Source organism: Saccoglossus kowalevskii, chromosome 5, assembly GCF_978046115.1.
Source record: "Saccoglossus kowalevskii chromosome 5, keSacKowa6.1, whole genome shotgun sequence".
NCBI lineage: Eukaryota > Metazoa > Hemichordata > Enteropneusta > Harrimaniidae > Saccoglossus > Saccoglossus kowalevskii.
Window position 1 is genome coordinate 28,455,820 of NC_140645.1, and position 21,848 is coordinate 28,477,667.

General features: G+C 34.1%; 1 protein-coding gene and 1 long non-coding RNA gene across 2 annotated transcripts; both read right to left on the minus strand.

Annotated features, from left to right (window-relative positions):
* Positions 1 to 9,672: 9,672 nt before the first annotated feature.
* LOC146745977 (uncharacterized) lies at positions 9,673 to 10,918 on the minus strand. The gene is made up of 3 exons (XR_014929437.1): positions 10,887 to 10,918; positions 10,703 to 10,786; positions 9,673 to 9,729 (listed from the first exon to the last, which is right to left on the minus strand). It is a non-coding gene; the product is annotated as an uncharacterized LOC146745977 (long non-coding RNA).
* Positions 10,919 to 13,218: 2,300 nt separating this feature from the next.
* Positions 13,219 to 21,299, minus strand: LOC146745978 (peroxidasin homolog). Its single transcript, XM_085498861.1, has 6 exons — positions 21,260 to 21,299; positions 20,588 to 20,917; positions 17,477 to 17,590; positions 16,036 to 16,164; positions 14,277 to 14,519; positions 13,219 to 13,547 (listed from the first exon to the last, which is right to left on the minus strand). The coding sequence occupies exons 1-6, from the start codon at positions 21,297 to 21,299 to the stop codon at positions 13,219 to 13,221; spliced, it is 1,185 nt and encodes a 394-aa protein (XP_085354987.1).
* Between the last annotated feature and the right edge of the window lie 549 nt (positions 21,300 to 21,848).

Here is a 21,848-nt window from a genome sequence, read left to right on the forward strand (position 1 = left end):
ATAGTGAAGGAGTCGTGTCCCCAAACTGTTCATTGTTGACTGAGATGACCTTAGTCGCCAACTAATGAAATGTCTGTCAGCCTTAGTTGTACCGATGACGTGTGTGTCATAGCGCTCTCTATAGAGGGCCAAAACAAACTTACACATGTCAATGAACATATTTTATGGCGAAACTGACGAATTTTCGTAATGACATTTTCTAACCACGTTCCCTCCGCAAATAAAATTTAATTACGTAAATTAACTGTTTGAAACATGAGAAACCATTAGGTGCAGTCTTATGTTCGGTTTTCACTACCCCAATGGTAAATGTTTTCTATCTCTTTGCACACATTTAGTTGGTATATTCTCCTGGTGTCGATTTAGTTCTATTAGATTGCCTGAGTGCCACGCCGTGTTACGGGTAACTATCTGACTGAAACGATTCAATGTAAATACTGGCTATTTGTATTTTGGCCGAGGCTGAACCTCCTTGTGGTAACGTTTGTACATACATTCGTAACTTTACTGTGCTTTTTATTTCCATTTTTGCATTTATTTGTGAATCGAAACCAATTGCGTCGATAACCACTGCGACTAGTCTACGTGTACGGCCCAAAAGTTTAAATTTATCGTTTCAGTGATTTAATTTTACGTTATTTGTTCAGATAACATATGTCCTTATGCTTTATGTGTCTTAGATAAATATGCATTCAACTGGCCACCTACGTACATGTAAATGAAGGAACTACAAAATGCAATTACACGTGACATGATCATTCATCTTTCATTTGAGTATGTGATACCTCATAATGTTAAATGAACGAATGGTAGTCATAGTATTCAAAATATATCCATATAGTAGAAAGTTGATTTTTCTCATGATTCTAGGCTTAATGTCTTATATTTGTGGTGCAAATAGATTATAGTTTTTATTTTCAGTAAATTTACTTATTTTTTCTTAATTTGTTTTACGGGGAGTATAACTGGGGAGTATATCAGTACGGTTAAAACAAGGTATTGCATTACACAATTCCGAGAATTATCAAATTCAGTTTTGAACACGAAGTTTCAGGCCATGTGAGAGTCTGGGGTATGGCTTCAGAACAGCATACAATAACACAAAGTGCCCGGTACTGAATAATAGCAGACACGTTAATATTTTTTTTTAACATTACAATTACCGCCATTCGGCCAGCTTGAATTCGATCCTTAAACGAATACATGTGCGTATATGTGAAACGATGGGTGATATATGTGAAGGTTATTACTTTAGGTGTGTCCCTTGATTACTGATATCAACAATTTAAATTCTACACTATTATCTGGCCTGTTTTGTTTTCTTCACACATTATCGCCCCCAGAATAAGGCCTCAGCACTGAAATGGTTAGCACCTAGTGAGCGACGACTGAACATGTGTTGACACATGTATTCATGGTACTAATGAACTAGTAGATCAATTCAAAGTTACGCATATTCAATTTAAAAGTGTGCGTAATTGCAAGAGGTAATGTTGTTGTAAAGTTACGATGGAACAATATATATTGTTTTTTGTTTACTCATGATTTGAACTATGCATTAGAAGTACGACGAATTTAGGAATCGATTACCTTGCCAGTGCACAGCTCTGAACGCATTCAGAAACTATATGAACAAAATTGTCAATAATGCCACCACAGTGTGCTTGAGTTGTGTATAGGATTCTTTTCATGTTGACCTCAATTCATGTCTTCAGCTGCTGGTATTTATGACTGTTTCAGTTTTGCCACGTTTCATATCGCTGAAAGTGTATGAATCCAACATATTAGTATCTTATGTTTACTTTGCATACATAATTTCACGCGTAAGTGTAATTTTCCAAAAATTAAAACCCATATTATTACATGACGTGAATTGTAGACTTAGACAGCCCACACCAGTGTTTTAAAAAGCAATTTTAAAATTGTCCACTGTCAACATCGGGTCAGTAAATAACAAAAAATACCTTCATATTTGCATATTTTACATTTTGATAGAAACATTTACAGCGAGAATAACAACATACATAGTAGACACATTTTTTGCCGACAAAGCTTCATGACTAATAGTTACTATATACATTCATACCTAATAACTCATTAAAACGAGGTAGTATCTCATTATTGCGACTTGTCTCGTTAATACTACTTAGTTAGTACGTTGTCATAACGACGTAGTGTATCTTTGCTTTAGCCCTAGTGCACAGCAATCAAACACCAATTATCGTTTTCGTGAGACAAGAACATGACACGAAATACACTGCAAAGTCAGTTTGAACACGTATCAACGATGACTGTGTCTCGTATTGCTTCTACAATGTTCAATTTAACATTTATAAACTCACCTGTTACTGTAAGTGTGATTGATTCCTCCTCACTGTCACCTATTGCAGTTATCCGACACCAATACTTGTCAGCATCACTCAACTGTGTATTATTTATAACTAGACTAGCTTGGTCTTGAATACCATGTCTTGCGAATCTAGGCTGATAGTAAATTATTCCACTCTCTTCTAGTATAACTATAACACCATCACTTATAGTACTTCCTTTAAACCATGTAGTAGATATATACACACCAGTTGTAGTATATGTACATTCCAATATTGTTGTTGTGGTCTCGATAGTAGTGAGAGGTGAACCAGGTACAGTAATAGTAGTTCCAGCTCGAGTTGCTGTAAGTTTGTTTTTGACAAAAACAGTACATTTCCATATAATTCAACATTGGTACACAATTGGGCTTTCCAACACGTGATTTTTTTTGTTTAGATCAGAAACAAAATAACATATATACAGTATCCAGGAAGTATGCACTAGTATTATAGTTATTCATCAGTCACTTATTCATAGTTATCGCGAAATTCGGTGTGATATTGATATTTAATAATAAAACCGCAGAAACAGGAATTTGAACTCATGAAGTTGTCGGTGTTTGCGCAGTAAAAACCGTTGCCTTTCAACGCAAATATTTCAAGGAGTAATTGCTCCACAGGCTGTGCACTGGTATTGCACAAATGGCAATCAAACTGCAAAGCAGAAAATCCCCGGTGAAATACTAAATATTCTAATTAGGTTATTAGCGTTTACTTAGCCAGTATGTATCTCGTACTATCATTTATTGTAATCAGGAGCAGGGCGCATTTACAGAATAAGAAATAGGGGATTACACAACTCAAACACACAAACATACGCTACTTATTGCGACATGAACAACTGGATCCCTCACGTGCACTGGAAAGAGGAACAGTGCACATACCGACAATTTTACGTCCCAGTCCGAAATACGATCATGGCACATTGCCGAATGTGAAACCAATCAATGGTTATGTGAATATATTTACTCCTTTATTGTGGACTTGCTTGTTGTTACTTCAATATAATATTTTACACAATTATATGAAGGCTACGAGTTCAATAAATGTATACTTACTTGTAAGGATAGCTAGTAGAATAACACTTGTAATAAACATGGTGGTTTGTCTGCTGCTATTACAGTTTCCGGGTTCATGAACTTTGACACTTACGCGGTGGGAGTATAGCTCACTTGACTTTCTATAGTTTCGGACAAAGATATTCGAAATTGTCCATTACAATTTACAATGTAGTTTATGTCAATGAGTATATTTATAGGTATCCGAAAACAATGAGGGCACTCACCAAATTAAATTGTAGATTCATCTGTCAGATGATAAAACGGATATTTGCCAACAATCGTTCGAATTATTCCCAGAGGCACATGCACAAAATGCTGATTGTAATTACCAATTATGCGCTTCGTAAAGTGGCTTTCCCAAGATAATGCATCTAAGCAAACAACTTACACTGTCTGAGCAAAATTGTCAATATTGCAACTGCAGTGTGCTTGAGTTGTCTGTGCCCTGTATTGACCTTTCAATTGTTTTTATTTGTTTCGCCGATTAGGTCGATAAATCCAACATGTCGGTATTTCATACATACAAAATTATGTGTAGGTTTCACTCGTAAGTATAAATTTGTGTACATTTTTAAACGTAGAATTATCCGCTTTAATTAATACGCCAATTAAATCTGTACTTTATTGTTATTTACGATTTAAGATTATCAATTTACTCATATGTATGGGATGCGTTTTATTTGTACAAATGTTTGACAGAGAAACACGACAATGTGAATCCTTATGCAGTACTCATCGGTTATTTCTCCCCAGATTTGATTATTTAATCGCATTGCCCAGCTTCGTGTTTTTCAGCTTAGGATATCGTCGTATCGAATCTTGAAGTTACTTTCCCGGCATATTATATATATATAATAATTATTAAAATGTGTATATATATATATATATACTTTTCAGTAATTATTGTTATTACCTTGAAACATTTCAAATTTAGTTGGCCACAAATCCTGAAATAGAACACAAGAGCTGACCGAAACCTAAGGTCGCTACTGTAGTCAGTCATGGTCACTTCATTTTATGTTATTTTAAGAGTGACTTTCAAACTCATTTACAGGCACATGTTTAATAAGAACCGTACACATCCATTATGATGGGAACATGAGACGGTGAGATGTTTTCTGCAGATCATAGAAAGTGGGAATGCAACTTAAACTTACATGAGAAATCCAATGATATAGTTATAAGGCGATGCTGGTAACAACAATTCCACCTCAACAAAAATTGTACGATTATGACTCAAACTGCTTATTTTTTGGGGGTATCTCAGTGTGTTATCAAGCTTCTTGAACTGACGTCAAACCAACGTCAATTACGTACACCACGAATAAATTCTGAACCGACTAGACATTATAAAACTATATAAATAGATGGTTAAAACAATATGCCAGACTATTAGTTTGTTGTACACATATTCACATAATTGTTTACATTAACACTAAACCATAGCCATGACATGTGTACAAAATATTTTTTGCAGAAATATTTTAGGTATTTTTTCTTAATGTTATAAACATTTTCTGAACGTCTTTATTTTGAAAATAAGTGCTACGATACCAAGTGCGTTAACAATTGAACAAACACTACGGAATGTGATATACAATACAAGTCACAAAGGTCATTTATGCATGGAGTAGAGACTGGTTGCAACCATTGTCAACGTCCTCAATACCTTTCATATGCAAATTGTTGCAACAAATGGGACTGTGTGAGCAAAATCGTTAATAGCGCCCCCATTGTGTGATTTGTGTAAACAATTGTTTCGAATTTGCATACAGGGATAATTCCCTTACTCTCCCCAGACTTATTTATATTCAGACGCATTGTTGGCATGGAATCTACTTTCAATGGTTCTAACTTGACCTCAATTCCCGACAACTCTTTAGCTGCAGTTACTTATGGTTGTAATAGATCTTAAGGTTGTTGTTTTCCACAATTCGTACTCTGCAAAGACAGTATGAATTCAAAATGGTGGCATACATTTGTCACTTTGACAATTCGGTGTGTTAATGTCATTTCTGTTCTGAATCCCACAATATGTACACGTGTTATTTCGTTGTTTAACATATTGTAAATGTGTTATTTGTTGATTTAACTGCATTGATTTACCGTGATTATGATTGGTGCATATCGTGCAATTATCCCTTTGGTCTATCTCTACTGCGTTGGCCATGTAGCTAATGAACCTGTTGAAATTCAATTACCATGGCGCCTGGCTCAGGTATTTTTAGCTCATCACGTATAAATCGTAGATTTTCACGCCTAATATAGTTATCAAGTTCGTCATTACGATAATTGACTTTTCTTTACTCGTGTGTTGTTTCGTCGAGTTTATTTTGTAACACCTGGATATCATTCTGACTAAATTCCAACGAAGCCGCCACGTCATCAATTCATTTGTCAAGTTTTACTAAAGCGTTGGCAATACGTTTTACCTCAATGCTATATTGTCCAGTTTATCGAGCTTGTGCACTTTAGTCAATATTGTATCCAATTTAGGTTCTTGTTGAGTTCAGTCTGAGTTGCTTCAGTCTGAGTAGTTACGTAATCATTGTCTTCTCCTTTACCAGCACGGCCATTGTCTGCACGTGGTCGAAGACCATCGCCTTAGCTTTGCTTGCCTTGTCCTGGCATGGTCATAATGAATGGTTTCCAGTCAAATTTTGTCAAAATAACTGCATTACTTATAGAATAAGAATATTACTTATAGGCGGTATATAAGTGATGTTCAATATCACGTATATATTATTGAAACGTTTCTCTGTACTTTGTTAAGCGAAATTAATCATTTATTATATGTTATAGAAACATGACGCTATTAGCTCGACAACTGTTAAAAATATGGAATACAATACAAAAATAGACAACGCTAAGGTCACTCGATGGCAGACAACAAATCGTGATATTGAACAGACTAATCGTGATATCGAGCAGACATTCACCATGCACAGTTGCACCTAACATACATCTCTCATATCCGCTCTCCCATAAAATAAAAACACTATATTTATGCAGTATTTTATATCATAACAAGTGACGTAAAAGCATACATTCATACATACATTGTTTACTGAAAAATACACAGCAAATGTTACTTTCATTCATTCATTCATATATACGTAATTTAGTAACCATGTTTCAGTAGTGTGAATTTGTTAGGCATAATATCAAAAATACAAATATCAGATAGGCGTGAAAGTGAATGCAATGACCTTCTTATGAACGTACCACACCTTCTATTCACACGTCACTCCGCTCAGAGCGTTCTCGGTAAACATGGACGCAGCACTTGTAGAAATGCTCGCAGACTGGAATGGCGCTGCCATGATCTTCATTTTAAATTATTGAAAAAAGAAAGGACGCCAAGCAAAAAAGGGTGTCTGTGTGATATGAAACGCGTATCTGGGCCTTACAACAGAGACAGCACAACAACCGCAGAGTACCACGGAATGCGGTACACAGAACAGGTCAACACAGGGGTTAATCGTGTTTGTAAAGATTGGCAACTAAGGGACATGTCCTCAATACCTTTGATATGCAAATTAGATTTCCACAATTAAGACATTGTGAGAGCAAATTGTTGACTACTGCCACCATAGTGTGCTTAAGCTTAAATGTGTACACTTTTTTGACCATTCACTTCAATTTTGTCCACAATTTGTCATCACTAAAGGTCTATGATTCCAACATAGCGGTACCTCATGGGTACACAATTATGTGTAGGTTTCATAAATTTGTTTCTTTCCAAATGCGAAATTATCCACTATAATTTATTTGAGTTTAGAAATGTACGTAGTCTAAGATTATTATTTCAGTATTTAACATGTGAGTCGGCGATATACTGTGTCGCCAATATACGAACATTTTGCATTTGTAGTTATCCATCTGGTACTTGGAAACCAATGAATCTGGTCAGCTGATTTTTCGAATATACGTTCCTGGTGACATGAAGGTGTATAATTTATAATGAACTGAGAGGCAATAAGTCAATGTCAAAGTGAGGTGTGGTATCTCATTGTTCCGTTTTATTATTTAAAGTATTGACATGATAGAAGCAGAGCTAATAGACCAACACTGGTGTCACGAATGTTTGCAATGATAAAAACAAATGACATTATAATTGAAATTAGAAATATGATTTAATAAGTTATCACATCCAGCCTATCAAATTTATACACTTTGTGTAATGTTTTGTCAGTAATTGCGTTGTATTTGAACCAATTTCTGACGGGGAAACACGACAATGTAATCATTAGGCAGTAGTGATACATGTATGTCTGGTTATTTCTTCACAGATTTGACTACCTAATCATATTGCCCAGCTTAATACTCATCTATGATCAGCTAAGGAAACTCTGTCATCGAATCTTGAAGTTGCTTTTTCACATTGTATTCCAGTTCAACGATTATTGTTATTACCATGTTACTAACATTTGAATACCAGTTAAACACGAATCCTGAAATAGTGCAGCAATAGAACTGACCGGCACTAAAAGTCCTAGTGTCTAATCACCAAATCAAACATAATTGTCGTTGCTGTAATCACTCATGATCACTTTATTTAATTTAGGAGAGATGAGATGCGAACAGGTGTCTGTAAGATATTCCTTGCAGTTTGAATGCAACTTAAACCCACAGACGACGAGAGCTGCTTAGTAAAATCCATCAACTTACTAGCATGGTTATAGCAACAAGACGATCCTAATAACTACAAGACCACTTCAAACACAAAAGTATACTATTATGACTATTACGACTTGACAAGTGTCAATGTCCTCAATACCTTTGATATGCAAATTATATTACAGCAACTCGAACTGTGTGAACATAATCATTAATACAAGTGTCCTTAGCTTCTGGTCGTGATAATCTGAAGTGCTGCTGAAAGGGAAAACGTATCACGTCATAATACAACTCCATCATATAGTAACCTCCTGACAGACCACCTCGTGTCTGCATTCAGAGAACAAACTTGTATTCGAATACAACATCAGGTACATGGCTATTGAAGGATGATTCTATCATTTGATGTCGACAGCCATTTTCTTAAACAGACATATTGCCACTAAGAATTTTATGTGTATGTAAGCGCATTTATTATTCTTTATCAATACATGGCGCTATTCAAATGCCCCTTTATTAACACACTTAATATTTTAAGTAACGCATATATTTGATAGGTGTTATCCGTATAATTATATCTGAATAAAACTACTGAACATTTGCCAAGAATTACGCTAAGTTTAACGGATTTTAAAGAAGAATGTAGAAACAAACACCATTCATTATGAGGATACAACGCTTGCTCTACCAGCTCAACAACTGTTAAAATGCATAGAATACGATACAAAAAAGGGCAATACGAAGGTCACCCAATATTGAATTAGCGACTGGCAACCAAGGTACTTGTTGTGACACCTTTTATTTGTAAATTAGGTGTATACAACTCGGACCCTATGTGAGTATAATCAATACCGCCACCAAGTTAATATAATGCAATTTTATGAATACTCGTAGAAAAAAACTTGCGTGTTTAAATTGTCAAAAAATGTTTGAGTCGCGTGTTACCAGCCTTGGATACGCTCGAATGATCTCAAACCATATATTAAGCTACCGTGAAGTTCCGGTCTCGTTTATTTTGTAAAGGTTACCAAGCGTTACCTAACATTCAATTGTCTTGATGTTTTATTACTTTGGTATTGATTGTGAGTTATTCCAATAATAAACGCTCAATACAACTACTGTACCCACAGTACGCCAATTAGTTATATTTACATATCGGCGAGTCTGTTTGCCCAGTGTAACTACATTACGAATACCACATGGCCCATGATCCCTTCCCCATAAAAAGACGGGAGTGATTTCATTCTCGGTCGTCGCCATCGGTCTTCGTCGTCGGTCGGTCATCTTAGTCAGTCGTGGTTTACCAACAACATGCATCTTCAGGCGTAGCCGTGAGACTGTCGCGTAGCAAACAACTTATGTCAACATAAGTACTGTATCTACCTGATTGAATTCTTCACAATAAATGGCGTGTGTTATAACTACAACTATACCGTGTATCCTGAATGATTCTGACAACAAGCACAAACAGGAAAAAGGCTTACAACAATTGAATTGTAGGCTGGTCATTCACGGGATTTATATTCACAGTGGATGAAGATTTACTATAGCACTACTCGATATAATATTTAGATATATATTTAAACATTATTTGGTCTTGGTAGTGGCATTTCATATTCGGATTCTTTTTCTCTGGTAGCAGGGTTGAGTGATGTATAACTGCCATCTTTGTCAGCAACCTGGCAATATATAATTAAATGACATTACAAGGATACAATATACGTAATAAAGTAGTACAGTATAATGTTATTCTCACTAGCCAATCAGATTCGTGCATTTGATGGACGATATATTTGCATAGTTTTCAGACGTCAAAAACATCAAATTAGGCTACTGCGCATACATAGACGTAATGATTGAACTACAAAATGCTGATTCACCGTTATGGTTTGTCGGCGTAATTTGTCAACAGGTCGAACAACTGTAACCAGATATATTGCATTACTTGAGTTATGTCCTATGCGAATATGTGTCACCGGTATATAGTCATCGAATAACCTATATTGGTCGTTCGTTTCGACCGTAGTTGTCACACAGTGTACGCAGCTAGCGCGGATTACCAATTTTGTCCAGCATTTCAGGATTTGTTGACATCGTGTACCGATGTGTAGTGCTCATTTCATAAAGGTGAATTAATCATTTGGTTTTGTATCGTACATACACGCGGGTTTCATTGAACTGAACTGTTGATCAAAAGGGAAACGTGTTATATTGCGTTTTATTTAGGTCTGAATGACCCCAGAGCAGTGTGCTATTTTTGTGTGCGCGCATGTCATGTGTAAATATCGCGATCTCTGAAATGAAACAGTCGCCTGTAGCTAGTTGATGCCTTCACAAATGTAATTTATGGAGGAATTATGCAATTAAATTATATAAATACATACAAACAATTGCAAGTGTGATGAAACAGATAAATGGGAATGGAGAAAATTAATACAGTGTTAAAATATGTGTCTTATATTCACTATAATATAGATATTGACACCATCCTCGGTAAATATTCATATTTGCCACGGCTTCGCCTTGATCAACAATGCTTTATTTGGGTCGACAAATATGTATCAACAATGGCCGGATCAATATTTCTATATCTCAGCACTATAAAGTAATAAGGTGTTCAACTCGTCATGACAGTAATTTAATTTACTTTACCTTTTTCTCTGGTATTTCATAGGTGTGGTCTTTGTCCCTCGTGATTTCTGAAAGTCCAGTGTAATCGCGATCATCTACGACATCCTGTTGAAAATAAAAATTAAAAATTATATCAATCAGGAATAATGCCGAGAAGAATGATTTTCAACGTTCCATATTGAAAACGAAATATTATGTTACTCACAGATCGTCTTTTTTCTTCGTTCAATCGACGTTTAAGTAATACATAACTAATCACAACAGATATTATAGTAGTAACCAGCAAAGTTGTGAGTATCCCAACAATAATACCTACACTACATGAACCACAGATAGAACCAGAAATGTCATACAATGTTTATACTGTTCAAATGCGTTTTTGTCAAAGACATCTCGATGTCGCTTATACAGAGACAGTAAATAATATTTTCAATGGTATTTCACACGAGTGTGACGTCATCGCGGACGGCGGATTTCGGAATAGCGGCCGTGCTGCTCGGGAAGATACTGCGGTACGGGCAGTCACGAGACCACGATGACGTCATAAGAGTGAGGAATACCGCAGATTAAATTATCATTATGTTCGTAGACACAGTTTCTCAGTAGGAAATATACTTTTTCTATCGTATTATTATATGCCAGTTAGATACAAGGAGAGAACAAATAAAGAAGCAAACAAGATCTTTCGCAATACGATGGATTTAACCGGTACATGCATCTTTTATATTGGATACCAAACATTTTGTGAATATTAAACAAATTTCTAACTTGTGTACAGGAGCGTAAAATTTGACAGTGTAAACACTGAGTATACTTGTGTACCAAATATCACACATATCCTAATAAGTAATGAAAAGCACATCGCCACAGTGTGACGTCACACGTGAGTGATAATGTATCTATGCATTCTCCAATAGTCTGCAATCTACGCAGATTATAACAATAGTAAATCATTTATTAAGGTAAGTCAGGCCCACGTTACATTTTAATTAATAATTACCATGAAGTCAAATGACTCGAAAAATAATGACGAGCTCACACTATCTCCGTTTATAGTGATGACAGGGTACATAATATCACTCATACTTCTCTGTGTCCCATATTCGGTCTCGTGTTACCAACACTCACTGCACTGAAAAGGGTTATTAATTTAGTGAGTGAAAGCCATCATTAAATAATTTTGCTGAACGTTGGGTTATGTGGGTGCAATTCGATAGATTATAATGATGCATATATAATTTAGCTGAATTGGAAAATATTACCATTACTGGTTCTTCTTGTAAATGCAGAGAAATCTCGACTTTCACAAAACCCGTCTGCAGTGCAATATGTAATTCTGTATTCCCTATTTGTATCATTTACTTTGTATTCGAGTATATTTCTATCCATGCATTTCACTATAACATCCCATGTGACATCCACGTGACGTGTTTCTATTTTCACACATGTGTATGTCTCGTTCTCGTGACGTGTCCAGCTCAATGTAGTAGTATCATGATCCAGTTCTACGATTGGCTCATCTAAAAATAATAACAGTTGCGATATTATTTTGATGTAAATACAAGGCTTGTACATACAATGTTAATACGTAACAATCATTTTATTATTTCTGTAGTTATTGTGGTTTACATCATTCAAAGCAAAGGTTTAAATCGTTAACGCTCAGTGTATCTCAATGGAATAATGCGAGTTACATGGTCTGTTTTATGATACCCTTACACCCTCTGAACGTAACGTTGCAGTTTTTCATATTGATACAATCCCTAAAAACTGCATATATAGAAGATAATATTTGGTAATCGTAGTCCTAAATAACTATTAAAAATAGCTAAAACTGCATAAGGATAATGATAGCGTTAAATAATATTAATAATACCCATCCAAACCATGCCCAATACATTAAGATTCTCAACTGTTTTAAGATTATATGTCGATCATTTTCTACGCCGAATTCCACAATTCAGGGTTAGCATTACTCTGTTTACGTCAAACTTACCCAATGTTCTTATTATAATAGCATTACTGTATGGTCCTAAACCAATTGCGTTCGCAGCATATGCTCTACATTCATATAGTGTTGACGGATCTAATTCAAGTATTTCTATCGTGATATTTGTTGTCTCTGAATTATCAGCGTTCAATTCGATGAAGGTTGCATTTCTCCGGGTACGATATTGTACAAAATATGTTGTATCTGCATCTCCACCGTCATATCCGGGAATTATAGTGACAACCAGACTGTCATAGAATCGTATTATTGGTACAACGGACTTTGGTGCATCTGGAACACCTATATGTAAATTGTCAGTTTTATTTGTGAGTTCAAATTATAAACACAAAGGAATTAGCGAATAGTAACTATGGGGTTATCTACATAGATTAATCCAGTAATATTATCATTAATTTGAACAAACCCAAACGGTAAATAACACATGCTGCATAGTTTAATATTAACACTGTAACATTTACATTGTTTTTATTTGATTAGCAATTATAACGATTGCTGTTTCCACATTTGCATAGGTTGGCAGGTATTTTTAGTCTAAATGTAAATGACAATACTTACTTATATCGCTGAACGTGACAATAAATGTTGTATTGCCAATATCGTTTTCTGCAAAACAGGAATAACTACCATAGTCACTTAGCCTTGTATTTTGTATTGTCAATATGCTTTCATGTAAGGTTCCACGTGACACTGTGTTGATGCTGATTCTACTGTCAATATTTATTGGTTGATTATTCGGACCATACCATATTATCGAAGAAAGTGGGTTGCTTTCAATATCACATCGTAGTTCTGCTACGCTCCCTTTGCTTGCATAGGATCGCTGATTCTTTGATACGTTCACAAAATATGGTTTATCTGGAAAATAGCATTCAACTATTGCTATCAATTTCAACTTCATTTTGACGACATCACGAACAATTAAGTAAGATAAAATATGTTAAAAACGTATTACCAAACTCCTATGATATAATTTATAAATATCCAATAACCAGCAAGTAGTTCTTTTTAACGAAAAAAAACGCATTACTTGTGATTGTATAAAATTTTGATCTTATTTCAGGACAATTACAGTACCAATTACTCAAAGCCGTAGTTGATTTATAATTAATAATCGCGATAGTTTGTTTGCTTAGAAACCACACTCAGTTTAATATATTTTCCACTAACTAGCATAACGTAAAATATAATGGCTTTGATAACTGTTATTTGTGGCTAGCATATATACATTCAAGTATATAAACACGTGTAACATAAAACTTGGTCCCAAAGGCCGTTCGTACATACATCTTCTGAATTCGTAAATGCGAGTACAAATGCGTCTTTAAATAACTATGTAAAAAACATTTAAAATTGTCATCCAATATATTTCCAAAATTACATTTGTATTATTTGTAGGTTCTGCAACACAATATTCGTAACGATGAAAATATAGTTCCACAATTGTACATAAAAAGGCAATATTGTAAATGTAAGAAATGTGACCATTATGAGTAAATTACTTACAATACACAGTAAGATGAATGACAGTAGAAATCACGTGACCAGTAAAGTCGATATGACTTGATTGACAATGATATGATTTACTGTTATGTTCTGCTTGTATGTATACTGTCATCTGTTGTTCACTTATTTTACCATTATAATCTCCATCTCTTGTAACATCAGATGTAATAGATTCATATGTATTATCAGTCCATACATTGTTATCTTTTAACCATGATATCTGAGATGCTGGATTACTGGTTGATGTGATACAAGTCAGTATTTTAGTTTCACCTTCCTTCACAGGATTGGTTATGACCGATAATGTCACAGACTCAGCTGGAACTGTAAAATAAAATTTAGATTTAATTGTGCACGTCTATCAAAGTTAAAATTTGCAAAGCTTCCTTGTGAATATAGAATATATGCCATCATTATTGTTTCATAAAGAATACTTTGGAAATGAAATTAGTTCTGAAGCAATGCGAAATAATCAGATACTTAATATGTAAAAATATGTATTATAGTATGCATACATTACTTGATTATCATTTTTATTTATATTCCATATATATATAATATACTTACAGTAGACATTGAATGGTTCAAGTTGACATGTTAATGGTGTATTTTGTACAACATTAGTAGCATTACATGTATACATTACTTGATTATCATTTCTATTTAGATTCCATATATACCTACAGTAGACATTGAATGGTCCAAGTTGACATGTTAATGGTGTAGTTTGTACAACATTAGTAGCTTTACATGTATACATTACTTGATTATCATTTCTATTTAGTTTCCATATATAAGATATACTTACAGTAGACATTGAATGGTATAAGTTGACATGCTAGTGGTGTAGTTTGTACGTCAGTAGCTTTACATGTATACATTACCTATTATTTCTATTTAGATTGCATATATAATATATACTTACAGTAGACATTGAATGGTCCAAGTTGACATGTTAATGGTGTAGTTTGTACAACATTAGTAGCTTTACATGTATACATTACTTGATTATCATTTCTATTTAGATTCCATATATAAGATATACTTACAGTAGACATTGAATGGTCCACGTTGACATGTTAATGGTGTAGTTTGTACAACATTAGTAGCTTTACATGTATACATTACTTGATTATCATTTCTATTTAGTTTCCATATATAAGATATACTTACAGTAGACATTGAATGGTATAAGTTGACATGTTAATGGTGTTGTCTGTACAACATTAGTAGCTTTACATGTATACATTACTTGATTATCATTTCTATTTAGATTCCATATATAAGATATACTTACAGTAGACATTGAATGGTCCAAGTTGACATGTTAATGGTGTAGTTTGTACAACATTAGTAGCTTTCCATGTATACATTACTTGATTATCATTTCTATTTAGTTTCCATATATAAGATATACTTACAGTAGACATTGAATGGTATAAGTTGACATGTTAATGGTGTTGTCTGTACAACATTAGTAGCTTTACATGTATATATTACTTGATTATCATTTCTATTTAGATTCCATATATAAGATATACTTACAGTAGACATTGAATGGTCCAAGTTGACATGTTAATGGTGTAGTTTGTACAACATTAGTAGCTTTACATGTATACATTACTTGATTATCATTTCTATTTAGTTTCCATATATAAGATATACTCACAGTAGACATTGAATGGTCCAAGTTGACCTGTTAATGGTGTAGTTTGTACAACGTTAGTAGCTTTACATGTATACATTTTCCCATTATCATTCTTATCGAGATTCCATGTGTAATCAAGTGTAACTGTGACATCATTTTCCGATGACAATAAATCTTGAATCTAATTGTTACCACCATACCAGTGTAATGTCGCTAATGGATTGCCATCAGTTGATTGGCATCTTATTTCCATGTCATCATCGATTAAATATGATGGTGTTGGCATAGTCTGGTAACTGCAGACAGGATTACCTGGGGAATCTACAATTGTAATGAAATTATAGAGATACACAGTACAAATAATACAAGTAATATACATATTCACTGTTTCATCAACACATTTTTGTTATACCTTACATGTCAAGTATACAGTATGAGATTAAACCTTGTAATATCGATCAAAATTTGAAATTAGACAACAGTTCGTTATATTCAAATAAACAACTTTGTTTGGTTGTCTAATAACACATCTCAAAGCTGGAAACAAAATTATGTAAAATGACAGAATTGTTTCATCACTAAAGAAAATGGCATATAACGAAACTTATCAAATCACCCAACCAGCCATGAAAAACTGATCATGTGATAGCTCTTAGGCTAGGACAAATGTAAGAGGCATTTGTCATGTTGTGAGTTTCAATTTTGCTTATTGCCTGTTTTTGTTGGTAATAAGCCTGTAATTTCCAACATAAAAATTACAGAATTAATGTGTTTTTCTCTGTTGATGCGCATTTGAATGTTATTTGTTTATATAAGATGGCCCGCCAATTTTACAGAATATGAAGTAATGCATGATTTTGCTAAGATTAAAGAGACCGTTATTTAAAGCCGTCAAGAAGCATTATGGGCATATTATTAGTTTTGCAATTACATGAAACAAGCGAACGAAATAACGAAATCTAATTTAGAGTGCAATCTGACCAGAGATGCTACACTACTTCCGGATATAAAGACCCGATTTTACTAATTGTGAGATATTAAAGATACATTTGTGTAAGAAGCGCAAGCTAGTTGAAGCTGTTTGACATGTATTTTCACAATGTCGACTCAAAAGATAACTGCTTTATTGCATTATTTATTTAATTAAGTATTTTAGATTTTATACTTCCTAAATCCAGATGGTTGAAGTTTAACAAGCCGTTGTTGTTGTCTTGAAAGGATTTAACATGTTGTAGTTCAATGTAAACCCAAGTTATTTGTCGATATTCTGAGCATATAGGTTTGCAACCACAATCTAAACATTGATTCTGACAATTGTCATATAGTATACGATCCACCTTCCCCCGGTATGGTTAATGCACATTCCGTTATTAAATGTACAGCACTATATTATGCAAATACAATAGTAGAATGTATGCGAGTTTGGTTAATAATTAACAGTCATGTAAAGTTTACTTACATCTAATATTCAGAGTAAGATTTTCTATTTTACTTCCTTTAACATTAGACACTTGACAGGTAAATGTTCTACTATTATCGTCTTTGTCACTTGTATTGATAGTTAATACAGTCCCACCTGTATTCAGTTGATATCTATCCAGTGCTGGTAATGGTTGGTTATCTCTCAACTAACTGAACGTAGGTGCAGGACTACCAGTTGATGTACAGGTCATAGTAATTACATCGCCTTCATTGAATGGATCACTGCCAGTGAAACTTATTGTTGGTTCAGATGGTTCTGTTGCTTCTGTAAAGAATAGACAAAATATTATGTAGTTATTGTAGCACTGTAATTGCTATATATTATGTGAATCAACATAAAGCGCATATACTGAGGTGCAAATAGCGAGCATTACAACATAAATCATAAATAGTTCACTAGCTTGTGAAAAGTTTCTAATTTTCAAATAATTCCAATGTATCGCACTAAAAGTGGTAAGTTACTATTATAATGTTTACATATGATACATCAATAATAAATATTAAAACCGGTTCAAGCAGGAGCGGATGTGTGTATGCATAAGACTTTTCTGCCGAAAATTCAAATGTGATTGATCAAACACTTCTCATATGATTCGTTGGTATATTGTATGAATATTATCAATTAGATCAATTAAATCATTAAGGCCGAAACCACTAAAGTGAGTGTTTAGATATAGAATAAAACGAAGGGAATGAGTCTTCTATTGTGACGCAATATTGTGCTTATTTATGCACATGATTTTTCACTGCATCTATTGTCCAAGAAACTTTGGAACAGAAACAGATCCTTGTTTGACCTAATTATTTAATAGAACAAAAATGCCAAAATGGGTATTCATTCTGGAAATCCAAGATGGCGGTCCGACCACGTGATTTTTCAATATTATTTTATTCTTCTAGTATGAAGCTCTGGTCTTACATATGCTATGCAATATAAAACCTATACCCTGTTTGATTGTACAACCAAATATAGCTGAACTTATTGTCTTGTCCATTATCATCATTGACAAAAATGCCCAGATGGGTGTTCATGCCGGAAATCCAAGATGGCCGTCCAACCACGTGAATTATCAATATTATTATATCTTCTAATAAGAAGCTTTGGTCATACATATGTTATGCAATATAACACTTGGCTCCCAAACTCTGATGCGCGGACCCCCAAATATAGCTGAACTGGTATATCATTGTCTTGTCCATTGCCATATTAGTAAACTCATTTCGTAATAAGAATGTTAATGAGTAAATAATTCTCGTTACTTCGAGTAGTTTGTGCAATGGCATTGCCACAGTTGGTACACAGAAATGTTATCCAATCATATTGATATATAAGAAATAAAACAAATATATTCCAATTTTCACATTCACAAGTTTTAGGTTGTTATGTTATTGTTTTATAGATCCTTAGATACTAATTAAAAAATACTGTATACAATGACAAGAATTTTCTTGTGCGTGATTAATACAAATGAATGCAATGCTATAGATATATGTGTGTGTCAAGCTACGGATCCTAGTGCTTATATTAACACTTTCTCTGCAAGTGCCATCCATATATGACGGTACAGGATACGGTGTCAAAAAGCTTCTATGCAGTGAATCAAAAATGTGCCTGACACATCTGTATCACACTCACATTGATGACAAAATCAGTGTACACTGATAAACTGGTTATATATAAAGATGTTCGTCCCAATGTTGAGTCTCGACCTCACCGATCATCGGACAGTTGTGACAACCACAACCTCAACTAAAATATGATCACCTTACCGCCGGTCATTGATCGCGGTTGGTACATGGGACATCATGGTCGGCGTTGATTGAATACAATAATTCAGATGTGGCATATGTAATTAGACGTCATATCTTCATGCAAAAACTTTACTCAAACTGCAATCCCAATAACAGTAACCATATAGGCTGGCATCACATAAGAATATATACAGCGACTTATGCTTTTCATCATTGAGAATGCCTCATATTAATCTCCATATTTGAAATTGCAATATTTGTAACAGCAAATATGATCTGTCAATAACTTTGTTATCACGTCCATTTTCTAAAATCTGTGCTTTTATCAACTATTTGTAATCACTACGCTCGTCAATCTTTTCTGACTACTAGTCGACACTTTACATTTTGTGTGCTTTCCTTATTGTATATGGCATTCTAAGGTCAACTGTGAAATAGTATTTTATTTACATCAGTTTGTTTCACTGTTATGCGAAAACCACAATATAGTTAGCTGGCATTATAAAATAAATAACATCTCAAGTCTAGAAATTAAATAATTGACTAAAATGTAATTGTGTTGTTCTTCGTTCGTTACGTAGTGCAATGTTATGTGGGACGTTAAAGTAGTCAAAAATTAATACTAATAGGGCTGATCTTTATTACTAATAGGGTTGATCGTTATTACTAATAGGGTTGATCGTTATTACTAATATGGTTGATCGTTAATACTAATAGGGTTGATCGTTATTACAAATAGGGTTGATCGTTATTACTAATAGGGCTGATCTTTATTACTAATAGGGTTGATCTTTATTACTAATAGGGTTGATCGTTATTACTAATAGGGTTGATCGTTATTACTAATAGGGTTGATCGTTATTACTAATATGGTTGATCGTTAATACTAATAGGGTTGATCGTTATTACAAATAGGGTTGATCATTATTACTAATAGGGCTGATCTTTATTACTAATAGGGTTGATCGTTATTACTAATAGGGTTGATCGTTATTACTAATAGGGTTGATCGTTATTACAAATAGGGTTGATCGTTATTACTAATAGGGCTGATCTTTATTACTAATAGGGTTGATCGTTATTACTAATAGGGTTGATCGTTATTACTAATAGGGTTGATCGTTATTACAAATAGGGTTGATCGTTATTACAAATAGAGTTGATCGTTATTACTAATAGGGTTGATCGTTATTACTAATAGGGTTGATCGTTATTACAAATAGGGTTGATCGTTATTACAAATAGAGTTCATCGTTATTACTAATAGGGTTGATCGTTATTACAAATAGGGTTGATCGTTAATACAAACACTGCAATGGGTGATGCAGAATGTCAGACAACATGCAATATAACATCGCAGAAGGAGCATTTTAGATTTATATTTGTTTCTCAACGGGTGTGTATGATCGCTGATTTTGACATTTCGTTTAAATGTAGTTTGACGTCAACACATAGATAAGGTGTGTGTGAATGTTTTAGGGAACTGTGTGAAAGCTGTATTTTTACACACCTGTTACTGTGAGTGTGATTGATTTTTCGTCACTACCATCATCAATAGCATATACTTCACACCAATATATTCCACCATCACTTATCTTTGTATCAGTTATAACTAAACTAGCTTGGTCTTGAATGTCATGTCTTGTGAATCCAGGAAAGTTGGCAAATTGTCCATTATGTGCTTGTATAACTGTAATACGTGTACTTGTACTACTTCCTTCATACCATGTAATCAGTGGATTGAATCCAGATGTAGTAAATATACATTCCAATACTGTTGTTGTGGTCTCAATAGTATTTGAACCAGCTGGTAAAATAACAGTGACTGCAGCTACAGAAGCTGAGAATATAAAACACATTATCGATGCACATTGTGACTATCATCGTAATTATACACCACATACATTGAGTAGTCACAGGGATGGTTTTACATTTGGGAACATGACATATATATGATTGGTTATAATGTAAATTTTTTGTAATGTAACTGGGGGAAATTTACATATAATAGTGAAAGATATTAGAGACAACATAAACAAGAACGATGTCAAAATACGTGCAAAATGTAGAAATGTGATTGAACATTGTATTAGGGACGATCGTCAGAAACTTCGACCAGTAGATGTTAGATATAGAATATGTGTATGTTCACATAGTATTGAGTGTAATGTCAGTTACTTACTTGCAAGACCAGCCATTAACACAAAAATGCGGGTGGACATGGTGGTTCCTCGGTAAATGGGTACTTGCTTATATCCGGGTTCATGAACTTTGACTTGCACATAAACTTTTACGTCTTTAAGGTAAAAGTCTACTCATTAATGCAAATACCATTTATTCCGTTTTACTCCAGCCTAATTTTCGAAAAAAAATAATGCTTTTTTTATTAGCTTATATTTTAGTGGATAGTAGTAATTTAGAGTGTATTATATGGTTTTAAAGTAAAACTGTAGGCTTTGTTTACCTGGATTTAAAAAAAAAGGCTGTGTTATATCTGTCATCGTTTAGGCTCATGCTAGGTCCTGGACGGAACTTGACTCAGTGATTTGGAACTAATTACGATATAACCGTCGCTATCCGAACTACAATTTCTGACAGTTGGTATTCGCAGTTAGTGATATAGTGAAAGATTAATCAAAAGATATGACGTGTCCAGTACTTAGTGTGATTGGCTAAATGTGTGAAGGCCACGCCTTATAGTCTTTTAACTGCTTTGTAATTGGTTAAGGTTTTGAAAGTGAATAAAGAGTTTTTAGTTGGTCTTGGCGAGT